The sequence below is a fragment of the Siphateles boraxobius genome, unplaced genomic scaffold (genome assembly GCF_051911475.1).
Source record: "Siphateles boraxobius isolate OS27281-9 unplaced genomic scaffold, OSU_SipBor_1 49, whole genome shotgun sequence".
In the NCBI taxonomy this organism is placed as follows: domain Eukaryota; kingdom Metazoa; phylum Chordata; class Actinopteri; order Cypriniformes; family Leuciscidae; genus Siphateles; species Siphateles boraxobius.
In genome coordinates, this window is record NW_027509130.1 from 6767501 (window position 1) to 6783850 (window position 16350).

General features: G+C 38.9%; 2 protein-coding genes across 6 annotated transcripts in view; one reads left to right on the forward strand and one right to left on the reverse strand.

The window, feature by feature from the left end:
* LOC143710998 (MIF4G domain-containing protein B) overlaps positions 1–16350 on the forward strand; it is a 1123636-nt gene that overhangs the window by 605515 nt on the left and 501771 nt on the right. The window lies entirely within an intron of this gene.
* The window catches only part of LOC143710966 (uncharacterized), an 86410-nt gene that overhangs the window by 31798 nt on the left and 38262 nt on the right, over positions 1–16350 (reverse strand). For all 4 annotated transcript variants that reach the window (XR_013194713.1, XR_013194712.1, XM_077202238.1 and 1 more), the window contains exon 5: positions 16106–16192. Coding sequence is in view for 2 of the 4 variants with exons in the window: in XM_077202238.1 (XP_077058353.1) it covers positions 16106–16192 (87 nt within the window). In the remaining 2 variants the exon portion in view is untranslated. The remainder of the gene's footprint in view (positions 1–16105; positions 16193–16350) is intronic.

A 16350-nucleotide genomic window follows, 5' to 3' on the forward strand; every position in this document is an offset into this window, starting at 1 on the left:
TGATTATTACATATGGGGCTTTCCAGGGAAAAATCTGTGAGTTGAAATGCTTGTCTAAACTGGTTATATATTTTGAGAGTCGACATTACAACTGGACTTGAGGAGGATTGCGATGAATGGTGAATGGTGACTTCATTGTAATCAGCACAGCAAGTGATGTTGACTTGCATGATTTAGCTTCCGCTGCACACCAGTCTGTATGTGGAGACTGGAACCAATAAACGACTTTTTGTAAATTTGCTGCCCAATGATAATTTAACAAATTTGGGAGAGCCAATCCTCCACCCTTATTTGTTCTCTCAAGAAGCTCTCTACGTATTCTTGTTTTTTTGCCACCCCAAATAAAGGAAGACAGCAACCTATTAGTTGACTGAAAAAAGGACTTGGCAGGAAAATTGGAAGACTCTGAAACAAATACAATAATCTGGGTAGCACATTCATTTTAACACAATTGATTTTACCAGCTAGAGTCAAATATATAACACTCCATAGTTGGAAGTTAAATTCAAGTTTTTTAAGTATGGGACTGTAATTTGCTTTAAACAGATCAGTGTATGAACAAGTAATATTAATTCCTAAGTATTTTAAATCCTGATTTTGATAAGCAAAAGGGCAAGTCTGTATCCATAATCTGATCTGCCATATGGTTTATAGGGAAGCATATCATTTTAGAAAAGTTTAGTTTATAACCTGAAAAGAACCCGTAGTCTTTAAATATCTCCACAAACTGAGAGGCACATGACAGCGGGTTAGTTATATATAATAATACTGTAGATCATCAGCATATAAAGAAACTTTATACTCGACATTCATTCTTTTAATACCACTAATAGACTGTGAGGTTCTGAGTAATGATGATAGTGGCTCTATAGCCAAAATAATAGCGCAGGGCTGCCGTGTACCTCTATACAGAGGGAAATATTGTGCGCATATTTTATTTGTGACTACAGCTGCCTTTGGTTGATGATGAAGCAGGCGAATCCAGGAAGTGAATTTTGGACCGAATCCAAATTTGTCTAACACAGCAAATAGATAGTTCCTTTCAACTCTATCAAATGCTTTCTCTGCATCCAGAGAAATAATCACTTCAGGACTAGCAGAACAACATTAAGAAGTTTTCGAATATTAATGAAGGAGTGGCATCCCTTATTGAAGCCCGTCTGGTCTTGTGAAATAACATCTGGAATTATATGCTCTATTCTAGAGGCCAATACTTTAGATACAATGTTTACATACACATTTGAAGGGACAATGTGTAGTTTTTTAGGTATTTTATTATATAAAATCAATATTTTTATTCATAAATATGTCCTCAAAGGTGTACAAATACCTCTGCCAATTATCTGACTTATCCTCGTAAACGAAGAATTTATTATCTTAATATACATATGACGGGTAGGTCCACGGAGGCTTCCATGTCGTTCCGCCATTTTGACCCTCTCTGCTATTATAGTTTTTCAAAAAGTTCTAGGCCAACGCGTTTCCACAACGCGTTTTCGTTCAGAGCCAACATGACATAACTGAAAGCAGCTGAAACGGAGGAGCTGAGCATGAGAGGCGCTTCACGGCCCCAGCAAGTTTAAAAGGCTGCATTGCACTGTTATTTTGAATGGCGGACCATACATATGCCGAGCCACAGGAGAAGAAATCATCGTCGCCAAAAAAGTCCAAAATTGAACGTAAAAGGAAACGTGACCGGAGATTACAAAAAACAAGAGTCAATGTCGGGATAGCTTTTTCCAGGTGGAAAGAGCTAAAGCAGGAGAAAGTTTTCAAAAGAGACGCTGAAGTTGCTGCTTTCTCCTCGACAGGTAACATTGGGCTACGTCAATATTACAGTCTAAATGACATGCTTTTTTTCATTGCTTGGTTATGTACTTTATTATATAGACAGTAGAACATTTATAGTTAAAAGTTAAACAGGCTCTTTGATGAATAGCAGCCATTCAGTAAAGTAGAGAAGGCGCTAAAACAAGGTTTGTAAGTTTAATTTTTGTAACCTAGAAATTCGATAAGAATATATTTTAATGGAGCATGATTGTTCTTGCATTGTTTGTTATAGCTTTTTGGTACATAACAGCTACCGTAGATGCAACACGCATTTAAAAAAGTGAGGCGCTGGAGAGCAAAATTCATTTGAATGCAAAATACAATTTCAACGCTAGATGGGAGAAATTCCTACACAATGTCCCTTTAATAAGGAAATCGGTCTGTAGGAACTAAAATCCAGGGGGTCTTTATCTGGCTTCAGGAGAACTGTGATATGGGCCGGTGTAAGACTCGATGGCAATGTTGGCTGTTCGAGTGAAGTATTGAACATACTGAGAAGTAAGGGAGACAGTTTTGAAGATTTTTTTTTATAGAACTCGACGGGAATCCGTCTGGTCCCGGGCTTTACCGCTCTGCATGGCTTTGATTGAATCTTCTATCTCTTGAAGTTGTAAAGGTTTATCCAGATTACTCTTTTGATCTTGTTTAATGAGGGTAAGTTTACATTAACCAGGAATGTTGACATAAGAGTGCCATCATGTGGAAATTCGGAAGTATACAGATCTGAATAGAATTTTTGAAAAGTAGAATTAATTTCTTGAGGATTCACTGTAATTTCTTGACATGTTTTCCTAATCTTGAGAATAAGCTGGGATGCTGATTTAATTTTTAACTGTTGGGCGAGAAGACGACCTGGCTTTTCTCCATGTTCATAAAACCTAGCACGGGCAAAAACCAAATCACGCTCTGTTTTTCCTGTCGATTATAAATCATATCTTGTCTTAAGGCTCAGTTTTTCTCTATGTAGTTCTGGTGTTGGAGCCGTAGCATATTGGTGATACATTTTCTGTATAGATTTAATAAGTTTCTCCTGTGTTTGTTTCTTTACTTTATTACGTGAGGCAGAGTACGATATTATTTCTCCCGTTATTACAACCGTGAATGTCTCCCATAATAATGATGGTGACATGGAGTCTGTTTTATTCATTAGTAGAAAATTGTCAATCGCGCTAGATATGAATTGGCAAAAGGTTGCATCTGAAATTAAAGTTGTGTTCAGTCTCAACACAGGCTGCGATGGGTAGTTATAAGAAAAACACACATCGAGAATGACGGGGACATGGTCTGATTCAACAATAGCAGAGTACCCTTTTTTATTGAGCGGATAAGCCTTTTATCAGTGAAAAAATAACCTATCCTTGAATAAGTCTGGTGGACATGTGAAAAACAAGAGAATTATTTTTTATCAGGAAATAAAAACCTCCATCGATCCACACAGTCAATTTGCGTCATATAACCAGCAAGAGTCTGAGACATTTTTAAAAGGTGTACTGTTTTAGGGTTGGAGCGATCCATAACTGTATCCATCACACAATTCATATCTCCACCAAATATAAGATGGTAAGTGTTTAAATCCGGTAACAAGGAAAATATATTTTTAACAAAGTTAACGTCATCCCAATTGGGTGTGTAAACACTGACCAAGACAACTGGAATATTGAAGAGATGACCAGATACAATAATGTACCGCCCTTGGGGATCTGAAACCGTTCCAGATGCAGCAAACTGTATTCTTTTGTGAATAATGACTGCTGCACCCCTAACCCTATGGTTAAAACTGGAGTGGTAGACCTGGCCGACCCAGGTTTTCCTCAGCCGGTTATGATCTTCAGTACTCAGGTGAGTTTACTGTAGAAAGGCTGTTTCTGTATTTAATCTCTTCAAATGCGTAAATATGCGAGTTCTTTTCACTGGTCCGTTTAAACCTCTAATATTACAACTAACAAAGCGCACAGCTGACCCTCCAGTACTTGTCGCCTTATCACCAGTGTCTACCATTACTTATCAATAGTTGTCTGTGTGCCCAAATATCGTATACCGCCATAAAGATGTATCTACTGTCTGTGGCTGACCTCCCATGGGAAATGCAGAAGAAGAGAAAAAAAAGAAAGAAAAAAACCCACAAATGGTACATTTTGACAAACTCAACCAAACTATAATACATTCTAGATTTGTCTGTTGAACAAAGATAAACTGCAGGTCACAACTATCCTTTTCTGTTATTTCCCAGAGCTCCCGACATAATTTCTATCCAGAAAAACGTAAACATAAAATGTAAAATCAAGCCTACCAATGAGTTTATAAACGGACCACAGGCACCATTACCAGACACAGTGCCGTATTAATTAACAAAAATTGTAAATGTTAAAAAAAAAAAGAAAGGGCCAATCAACGGTAAAGTTGTTCATCATCATTACTATTACTGAATAAACTGTTAATTAGCACAGCTAAGTAAAGTGCATTATGTGATAGACCTAGAACAGACCTGTCACTTAAGGCATTTTAAACCTGATATCAAATGTAGGATCTATGACTTAGGCCTGCTAAATGAATTGTGAAAAAAAAAAAAAAAAAGGGCATTGCAATTGTCAACTCAGAGGAGAACATAAACCTAAACCTTCTCTAGAGAAGTTCGCAAGTGCGTGTCTAAAAGTGGACTGGAACGCAGCACATGCAGTCAGCTATGGGCGATACTTTTAGCGGCCCAAGCGCACGCCCGTGGCCATGCACGACAGATAAAGGATAAGGATAAGGATAAGGATAAGCTAGAGATAAAGGGAAGCAGTGCGTGCGAGGCTTCTCTAGGAGCTGGTACAGTAGAAAGGTCTGGCTAGCCGCTAGCTGGATGCGGTCATGCTAATGCCTTATTTTGCTTTCCATTCTTACTTTTTAAAACAACGGGGACAGATCCAGCATGGACAGTTACTGGAGTGAGGAATATGAAGCACTGTCTGAGAAAGTAACTAAACAGTTTGAGTTCAATTTCAAATGTAAATGGAAAGTTTGTGCAATATGTTTTTGTGTAAGAATGCCTCAACCTTTTAATATTGCCATTAAATACTTACTGCCTTTTTCACATAGCACTGGTATCATGCAGTTTGTATTTTGTTTGGGTGGTTATTAATAATAATAATAATTTTTATTTATATTGCCTTTCCAACACCCAAGGTCGCTTTGCAAAGATTAAGGTTAAGGCAGTGGTTCTCAAACTGGGGTACGTGAGGTGACAGAAGGGGGTACACAAGCAAAATGCTGAATTTTTCCATTCATTCAAGTCTACTCCACCTTAAAAATAACATTATTTCATGTATTTCAAGCAGGTCGTACATCCGATCAAATTACCAATTTTTTGGGGGTCAAAACTGACTGCATTCACACAAGCAGAGTGTACTGTATATGATAGCCTATGTTTCGTGCAGATTATGCTGTCTTGGCAAATCGTCCGTACTGCCGTTCTCGACAATGTACCTTCGTAAAAGTGGGGATTTAGCACTTACTAGCACAAAAAAACAAATACAGACACATGCAGATCTCTGTGCATTGAGATCGATTTAAGATTTGATACAAAAACACACCCTGTGTGAGTTCCTGTGTTTAATGTTGACAGTGTTGGGAGTAACGCGTTACAAAAGTAATGCATTACAGTAACATATTACGTTTTGCTGTAACGCAGTAGTGTAAGGCATTACTAATCAATTTTCAGTAATATTTTACTCGGTACATGTTCGGTAAGGCTTGCGTTACAACAGACTTTTAGTTTTAATTGTAAAACAAACAAACAAAACAAAAAACAGCAATACCGCCAGACATTAACGAATTAAAGATGCAAGTAGGCTAAATTACCTGTTCGTGATCAGTCAATAGCCGCGTGTGGTGTCCAAGTCTGTAATTAAAGACTAAATGGCAGCGTCTGATATATTTGTATAGCGATTTATTTTTTACAGGAGTGCCGTGAGGTATGATTTCGGCCTCTGTGCTCGCGCTGGCCAGTGGAAAAGCGGCTAATGGTGAAGGTGGCATGAAGAAGATTCGCGAGATGGACGTATGCGCATTAGGCTATTCGTTCTGTGTTTTCTTTCTAAACAGTTAGTCTATGTTTATGTGGTATTTTTCATGTTTTCATCACGCAATCATGTTTTTGATGCCGTGGTGACGCGTTCATGTAAGGGCGGCGGCGCTGCTGCCAAATAAAGCACCTAAAAGCTGTCACAAAGAACCGGCAAAAGCAATGATTTTGAATATGTCAAATATAGCAAGGAGACATGTTGATTGTTTATTAATAAAGTCAGGATGAAGTTGACGATGCTGACTCGTGATCTTCGCAGTAGGCTAGTGAATGCACCAGAGAGAAATGCACATTTCATTTCATAAGCAGAGAGCAGTCTGTTTTCTTTCGTTTTGAATTGTTCTGTTTACAAGTAGACATTTCAATATAGATATATTTTTCAGGCCCGTACAATTAATACAAAACGAAATTCACTTTAAAGAAAGGCTTCGTGTCTTCTGTGTAAGGTGTCTGTGAAAGTTTTAAAGCAGTCTTTTAGTGCCGCTTCAGAGCGGTCACGTCCGTAACTGAGAACTGTCACGTCTGTAACATTGTTTTTTCCTGATAAATGCGAACACGAAAAATAAAATGAAATGAATATTTTATGTTCTGTGGAGAGCCAACCCTTCTTCATTAGATTTGCGCAGTGTAATTCACAGAATTACAACAACAAAAAAATCGTTGCCTCCTAAAAGTTAAAGATTTTTTTTGTCACACATGACTGTCGATTTCCCTAATATTAAATATAAAACGCATGTGTAGACTGATATTTTTCTAATGTCTGGACTCCTTTCTGGGAGGAGCCTATGGATAAACAGACGTTTCAATATTTTGGTATTAGCCTAATGCATTTTCTGAGAATTTATATAATTATAGTACAAGTTTTGACTGCAAGTCTGCAAATGTCATGTCCATAACGCTGGAATTCCCACATTTTAAATAATTTATCCTCAACTAGTTTTGTGGTGTAGGTCTACATATTTTATAATGTTAAGTTAACTTCAAATAATCCTAATAGTAATTTAAAGATGTGGTATCTGGACGGTATGGATAACGCTGGGAGTTGGAAGGGGTGTGTCGCCATTCTGCATCGTTACAGCCCTAGTCATTTTAGAATGTTAAGTTCTACTCCTGTAGTTATTTTGGTGAAAGTAACTCAAAAGTAATACAGGAGTAATGTAACGCATTACAATTCTGAGACAGTAATATTGTAAGGTAATGAATTACTTCTAAATAACAGTAACAAGTAATATATAATATATTACAGTTTGGAAGTAACTTGCACAACACTGAATGTTGATCACATTATACGAATAGCCACACGTTTTTAAATGTGACATTGATTATTCAACAGTTCAGCAAATGATTTTAATATTGAGTGATGTTCATTTTAAACACAGTATTGTCCGTATTTCTGCAACAAAACAATAGCTCCAACAAAAGCCATAACAGTGTTTGTGAAGGAATCTGCGGCTTTGAACAAATCGTTAGAGTCAATTCATTCATAATTACAGCCACTTGCTTCGTTACTGATGAATAAATGACTCGATAACTCACTCAAACTCATAAAGACAGTGACTTGCCACCACCTACTGGCGGATTTAATTTAATATTTAAAAGCGTCACTTCGTTTTTACAATCATTGCATCACTAGCGTAGCCAGAAAAGTGTATCTAGGTGTGCATAAGAAAAACTGGGTGTGCCACATTTATTGTCAAATTAATGTGCAAAAAACTCGGACCCGGCGTTTCACTAACTTTACAGCCAGGGGCGGACTGGGACCAAAAAGTGGCCCTGGACTTTCTGGCCCACAGCAGCCCACCACATCCCAAATCATAACACATTAGGGCTGTGCAATTAATCGAATTTTGATTTCAATTTCGATTTTGGCTCGATCTCCAAAAATAGTACAATCGAGTAAAAACGATTATTTTGCCATGTTCTGTTTTGCTATTTTGTCTTGTGTTCTGAATGACTCGGGCACGCGCACATCCGCCCCTCCCGAAGCCATAAACTCTCTCAGCCTATACAGTCATAAATGGCAAGCACAATAAACTTCACAATAACAATCGGCTAATTTAATATAGACTGGAGTGAGACCATAGACGTCTCTCGAGCTGTCGCGATCTCTTTCTGCTCGATCACAGTAGCGCCTCAGTTCAAGCGAACGGCAGCGCGCGCGCACATGACCTGATCATCTGTTCCGCTTTACAGCACGAAACAAATTGAGAATGAACACAGAGAGCGACATCAACACTTGTCTGCTTGTCCGGGAAAGGGGATTTTTAAGTTTCAAGTGAAGGAGCGTTTTATTTGCCCGACCGATCGAAACGCGAGATGGTTTTGATCTTATACAGTCAGTGTAAACAGATATTGGTAATGGATAGTTTCTGGAAGCTGCGCTGCCTGTCTATTTGTGAGAGACATTAGTGGAGAAATCAAAACAAATCAGCCTAACGGTACTGATCCACTTGTCTGTGCGACACTTCAGTCGCGCCGCACTCCACTTTATTCCTGTGGGTGACGTCACGCGACTTTAACGCGCCCGCAAACCATCCCGGGAAGGCGGCGCTTCATTTGGAAAAATGCTGCGCGTCAAAAAGCTGGCCGATGCCCATCTTTATGCAAATGAATCCGTCAAACGCGACGCGTCTATCCAATAGAAGTAGTCTCTCGAGGGGCCTTTGTTCTAGACTGGCCGCTGGGTCAAAACCACGCCCATAGCGGTAAACTTGAGGAACGCCCATCAATTTACAAATGTGGAGAGGCGTGCGACCGTGCGACACCACGCTTCAGTCTTGTCGCAAAAGTGGATCAGTACCGTAAAGCTGCGTTCACACTACACGCGACCAAGCGACACGATACCATTCATTTTCAATGGTGAGCGGGCGACTTCCGGCGACACGCGCGGTCGCGACCGTTGGTTACCGGATGGGGCGTGTCTGGCGACGCGACAAAGTTGAGATCTGTTTAACTTTATGCAAATTAAGACCGACTTTCGGAAGCGACAACCAATAGGAGCGGAGCGCGCATGATCCTTCTCCACATCATTGGATGTCATTCATAAAGGCAACCAGTAGTGGGAACGCCCACTAGCGACTCATCGCCAGCCACTGGCGACATGCAGCGACATAGTCGCTTGTAGTGTGAACGGGGCTTAACAGCTCACACAAAAACTCACAGAAGAAACATACTGAGGTAGAAATGTTGAGTTTTTTTTAATTAATATATGATATAGTTAAGTAACATAACACGACTAAGGGCTGTTCTAATATCACGATTGCAAATGTTACTTTGAATTTAAAGTTTAATAAACAAGTAGCCTAGTTTATATGTAGTAACTTACATTTTTGACGCAATATTGACTGGTTCTATTTCACCGACGAAAATAGTTACAAAAGAAAAGCAACACTAAGCGCTGTGTTTTGTTACTGAATGATTCATTATTTTGAATGAATCGTTTTAATGAATGACTCGATTCATTTATTAAGACGGTCACTTGCCGCCACCTATTGATTTATTGTTGACAGGTATCATTGATTTTATTTTTTATTTTATTATTTGTTTAAAAATTAATCTCATAATATTTTACAGTTGTAATTTTGCAGTGTAAATTAATTTGATTGATAACAGCCCTTTTTATGAAAACTGAATTTGATCAAATGTAAGAATTTGACATAAAACATATATTTAGTAAGGTTTAATAAATTGTCCTTTAAGGTAAATAATGCCCTGTGACCCCCTACAACAAATTACTTTGTAAACATGTCACTTTTTTCACCACTTGTGAGTTTGCAGGTCTGTTTAATAGTTCAAAAAGTACAATAAATGTTCAAATTTAGATTTTTTAAGAATTGTTGAAAGGTGTCTTTTAATAAATGCAACACGTTCCCAAAGTCATGTGAAATAATCGTGTTACATAATCGTTATTTCAATACTGACCAAAATAATCGTGATTATGATTTTTTCCATAATCGAGCAGCCCTATAACACATTGGCCCATTAATGTGCAGAATATTTTTTAACACCACTTATAGCATAAAAATATAACACAATACAAAAATAAATGCTATTTAAACATTTATTTTAAGTAACAACATATATTAGGTCATATTTGCAAAACAAAGGGAAACAAACAGAAGAACATTAAGACACACAACATTATTAATATAAAACTATCAAGACAGCATATCAGCTAGTCAGGGGGAGCTAGAGCCATCAGAGCCTGTTGAACTGCAACTCTTCGCGCCAAATGTATAATCTGTTAATTTGAAGCATTTCACAGCATCTTTACTTTAATGCTTTTTTTAAACGTCGGCTGAAATTGGTCCTCGTCAGCTTTTTCTCGGCTGATTCGACATGTCGGTGACAGAGGGAACTCTGATTGGCTGTTCAGCATAGTGAACGAGTCAGTGCACTGCACGAGAATAATAACAAAACAGCGAGCAAAGAAGTCAAAACAGCACAGACAGAAGGCTGTTCTAATGTTACGTCATATTACCTGAGTGTTCCTTGGCGAATATTTAAATATTAACATGAGAGGAGTGGAATAAAGAAAGTGTTTAGCAGGATTGATATTCAGAATGGTAAGCACGCACTGCTTTGTTTACGGTGTGTATCTGCAGCCGCCAGCCGGCAGCGTCGGTTTCTCTTTTTGAATGACGAAAATAGACGAATTTATCTGCAGAAATAGACAGTTTTCTCATTTACACCAAGGCGCAGAACGCGCATTCTAGCTAACAGTAGGCTGTAGTTCTCTCGGTGTGTTCAAGTGCGGCTTTTTTCCCGCGACACAGTCGGCTTTCATCTGCGCTAGTTCATCGGCGTTGGCTTGCTGTGTTTCCAGGACGTGAAAGAGGGCGTGTTTCAAGATACGCAATGGAGTAGACCAAACTTAACAGGGAGGGAGGGCAATACACTCACATGCATGCACACGAAACACACTCCTTGTCGGCCGCGCCCGCGCGATTGATTCCCTCATCCATTTGTTTAGAAAAGAAATGTATTATGATTTCCGTCATTTTTTATATATAGGTAGGCTATATTTTATTTTATATGTGTACCGGGCCGGCCCACATTGGCCAGTGGCCCACCGGGAAAAGTCCCGGTGCTCCAGATGGCCAGTCCGCCCCTGTTTACAGCATAGACTGGGCTGATGTGTAAAACTGGCTTGCCACATAAACATAGTGCCTGCAGTATATAAAATATAACTCAGGGCTCAACATTAAGGCTTTACATGTGCTTGTCCTTCGAACAAGTAAATCGGCCATTCTCTTGTCCAATTAAAAATCCAGAAATCGGTTTAAATGTAGGCTATCTTTCATTTTAAATTCTTAGATTTGATCAATTAATTCAATTTAAATAATAAGACACTATGCTGTTACCAATCAAATTAATTAATTTACACTGAAAAATTACAACTGCATTAAATAATGTTATGAGATTGTTTTAAATATTTTTTTAAGATACAATTTTGACATATTGGAAAGAATGATAGCCTACTTTTAAACACGAAACTAAACCACCAGTAGGGGGCGGCAGGTGACCGTCTTTTTGAGTGAGTTATTGAGTCATCTATTCAAATGATTCGTTCAAACGGCTGAATCGTTAAGGAATGAGGCAGTTGTTTAATGGGTCATTGAATCTTTGACTCAATCGATTCATTCAAAGCGCTGAATCATTCATTAAAGCAGTTATTATATGTGTTCCGGTGAGATGCGCTGTGGTTCTTGGGATGTTTGTTTGGAACTATTTTCGCTGCTCAAATAGAACAAAAACAGTCAATATTGTGTCTAAAATGTAAGTGACTTGATATTAATTACTTGTCAATTGAACTGTCATATGAAATCAGTGTCATATTTTCAATCGTGACGGTATTCAGCACTCGTGGTCACTGATGTTTCTTAACTGTAGCCTATCATATCATATGTTATAAATATAAAAACTCCAAATTAATTTTTTTAACCGCTCTATGTTCATTAAGTTTCTTTGTGTGATCTGCGCTCATTTATTTCCATTTCTCCTCGTGAGGCTGCGCGAGCCTCAACAGCACAACCGTGGTATTACCAGTCAGCGGCTGTTTCCGGATTGGTTGGCAGTCAAAATGTCGGCAGGTATTTTATTAATGATAACAATTTAAAAATTAAAATACATTTTAAATGTACAAATATTTTAAGTAAACAACATTAGTCCAAGTTTAGGAAACGGTTTTATTAAAACTTTAAAAAATAATTCTGCATCTATTTTAGGTGTGCCAGCTGCCACTGTGGGTGGCACCGGCACACCCGTGGCTACGCCAGTGCATTGCATATTTCTATTGAACTTTTTTTTAAGCATTATTTATTTTATTAAGGTAACAAAGTTGTAAGTGACCTCTGTGTGTTGTGTTGATCTGAACACTGTGCTGTGATATCTGTGTGTGTTGTGTTGATCTGAACACTGTGCTGTGAGATCTGTGTGTGTTGTGTTGATCTGAACACTGTGTGCTGTGAGATCTGTGTGTTGTGTTGATCTGAACACTGTGCTGTGAGATCTGTGTGTTGTGTTGATCTGAACACTGTGTGCTGTGAGATCTGTGTGTTGATCTGAACACTTTGTGTTGTGAGATCTGTGTGTTGTGTTGATCTGAACACTGTGCTGTGATATCTGTGTGTTGTGTTGATCTGAACACTGTGCTGTGAGATCTGTGAGTGTTGTGTTGATCTGAACACTGTGTGCTGTGAGATCTGTGTGTGTTGTGTTGATCTGAACACTGTGTGCTGTGAGATCTGTGTGTGTTGTGTTGATCTGAACACTGTGCTGTGAGATCTGTGTGTTGTGTTGATCTGAACACTGTGCTGTGAGATCTGTGAGTGTTGTGTTGATCTGAACACTTTGTGTTGTGAGATCTGTGTGTGTTGTGTTGATCTGAACACTGTGCTGTGAGATCTGTGAGTGTTGTGTTGATCTGAACACTTTGTGTTGTGAGATCTGTGTGTGTTGTGTTGATCTGAACACTGTGTGCTGTGAGATCTGTGTGTGTTGTGTTGATCTGAACACTGTGTGCTGTGAGATCTGTGAGTGTTGTGTTGATCTGAACACTGTGCTGTGATATCTGTGTGTTGTGTTGATCTGAACACTGTGCTGTGAGATCTGTGAGTGTTGTGTTGATCTGAACACTTTGTGTTGTGAGATCTGTGTGTGTTGTGTTGATCTGAACACTGTGCTGTGAGATCTGTGAGTGTTGTGTTGATCTGAACACTGTGTGCTGTGAGATCTGTGTGTGTTGTGTTGATCTGAACACTGTGTGTTGTGAGATCTGTGTGTGTTGTGTTGATCTGAACACTGTGCTGTGAGATCTGTGTGTGTTGTGTTGATCTGAACACTTTGTGCTGTGAGATCTTCTGTGTGTTGTGTTGATCTGAACACTGTGTTGTGAGATCTGTGTGTGTTGTGTTGATCTGAACACTTTGTGTTGTGAGATCTGTGTGTTGTGTTGATCTGAACACTGTGTGCTGTGAGATCTGTGAGTGTTGTGTTGATCTGAACACTGTGTTGTGAGATCTTCTGTGTGTTGTGTTGATCTGAACACTGTGCTGTGAGATCTGTGTGTTGTGTTGATCTGAACACTGTGCTGTGATATCTGTGTGTGTTGTGTTGATCTGAACACTGTGTTGTGAGATCTGTGTGTTGTGTTGATCTGAACACTGTGCTGTGATATCTGTGTGTGTTGTGTTGATCTGAACACTGTGTTGTGAGATCTGTGTGTGTTGTGTTGATCTGAACACTGTGTTGTGAGATCTGTGTGTTGTGTTGATCTGAACACTGTGCTGTGATATCTGTGTGTGTTGTGTTGATCTGAACACTGTGTTGTGAGATCTGTGTGTTGTGTTGATCTGAACACTGTGTTGTGAGATCTGTGTGTTGTGTTGATCTGAACACTGTGTGCTGTGATATCTGTGTGTGTTGTGTTGATCTGAACACTGTGTTGTGAGATCTGTGTGTTGTGTTGATCTGAACACTGTGTGCTGTGAGATCTGTGTGTTGTGTTGATCTGAACACTGTGTGCTGTGAGATCTGTGTGTTGTGTTGATCTGAACACTGTGTGCTGTGAGATCTGTGTGTTGTGTTGATCTGAACACTGTGCTGTGAGATCTGTGTGTGTTGTGTTGATCTGAACACTGTGTTGTGAGATCTGTGTGTTGTGTTGATCTGAACACTGTGTGCTGTGATATCTGTGTGTGTTGTGTTGATCTGAACACTGTGTTGTGAGATCTGTGTGTTGTGTTGATCTGAACACTGTGTGCTGTGAGATCTGTGTGTTGTGTTGATCTGAACACTGTGTGCTGTGAGATCTGTGTGTTGTGTTGATCTGAACACTGTGTGCTGTGAGATCTGTGTGTGTTGTGTTGATCTGAACACTGTGCTGTGAGATCTGTGTGTTGTGTTGATCTGAACACTGTGCTGTGAGATCTGTGAGTGTTGTGTTGATCTGAACACTTTGTGTTGTGAGATCTGTGTGTGTTGTGTTGATCTGAACACTGTGCTGTGAGATCTGTGAGTGTTGTGTTGATCTGAACACTTTGTGTTGTGAGATCTGTGTGTGTTGTGTTGATCTGAACACTGTGTGCTGTGAGATCTGTGTGTGTTGTGTTGATCTGAACACTGTGTGCTGTGAGATCTGTGAGTGTTGTGTTGATCTGAACACTGTGCTGTGATATCTGTGTGTTGTGTTGATCTGAACACTGTGCTGTGAGATCTGTGAGTGTTGTGTTGATCTGAACACTTTGTGTTGTGAGATCTGTGTGTGTTGTGTTGATCTGAACACTGTGCTGTGAGATCTGTGAGTGTTGTGTTGATCTGAACACTGTGTGCTGTGAGATCTGTGTGTGTTGTGTTGATCTGAACACTGTGTGTTGTGAGATCTGTGTGTGTTGTGTTGATCTGAACACTGTGCTGTGAGATCTGTGTGTGTTGTGTTGATCTGAACACTTTGTGCTGTGAGATCTTCTGTGTGTTGTGTTGATCTGAACACTGTGTTGTGAGATCTGTGTGTGTTGTGTTGATCTGAACACTTTGTGTTGTGAGATCTGTGTGTTGTGTTGATCTGAACACTGTGTGCTGTGAGATCTGTGAGTGTTGTGTTGATCTGAACACTGTGTTGTGAGATCTTCTGTGTGTTGTGTTGATCTGAACACTGTGCTGTGAGATCTGTGTGTTGTGTTGATCTGAACACTGTGTGCTGTGATATCTGTGTGTGTTGTGTTGATCTGAACACTGTGCTGTGAGATCTGTGTGTGTTGTGTTGATCTGAACACTGTGCTGTGAGATCTGTGTGTTGTGTTGATCTGAACACTGTGTGTTGTGAGATCTTCTGTGTGTTGTGTTGATCTGAACACTGTGTGCTGTGATATCTGTGTGTGTTGTGTTGATCTGAACACTGTGTGCTGTGATATCTGTGTGTGTTGTGTTGATCTGAACACTGTGTGCTGTGAGGAGCACAGATTGTGTGTGAGTGATTTCTTTTGTTGCTTTTTTCCAGAAGTGAGTGGCTGTTTTCCTGTCCTTTATCCCTCAGCCTTATCTTTTGTATTTAGAGTGTGTTTATTTCATAAAAATTGAAGGATTTAAATTTGTTAATATTGTGAAGCTGCTGTGAAACAATCTGTATTGTATAAAGCACTATAGAAATAAAGGTGACGACTTAACGGTACATATTTACAAAATAAACAGAAATGCAAGGATGAAAAATTTATTTGTTTCTCAAAAAAATTTAGTTTTCAATTTCTAAGTGATCAATTTCTAAGCGTTTAATTTTCTTTATAGACTTGGTCTGAAGATTCGGTACATGAATGAATGGTTTCACTGAGTGAGTCTCAAGAGCCACGTTTAGTGTGTAAGCAATTTGGGGGAAAAACCTGAAAAATGTGGACTGTCATTTTGAGATGTATTGATTATAATCGTTAGAAACAACTCAATTCACATTTATTTGTATAGCGCCTTTCACAATACATATAGTTTCAAAGCAGCTTTACAGAAAATGCACAAGTCCACATTACAATTTAGAGTGATTGTTATCAAACGAGACTGTCTAAGTTATTATATATTATATTTCAGAAATGTACATATACAAATCACACAGTTAGCTAACACTTTATTAGATTAAAAATGAGCATTGATGCATGTTGATTGAGTTTTCACTGCAGAATTTGCAGAAAGTAAAATGTTGAGTGTGTTTGCAGAAACACTCACCTTCAGAAACTCCCCAGAAGACAAAAGCAAAGAACAGGATCATATTTGGACAGAAGACTAGAGACAGATGAAGACGGAGGAATGAATCTAGAGAGAAAATAGAAAATAACTTCAGTTTTATTAAATGAGCAAATTAAGATTGAATTAAATATTTATAATAGTTTATTAATTTATTAATTAATACATTTATTAATACATTTATTAATTTAGGGGGTGGTGATGGCGCAGTGGATAAGACACATGCC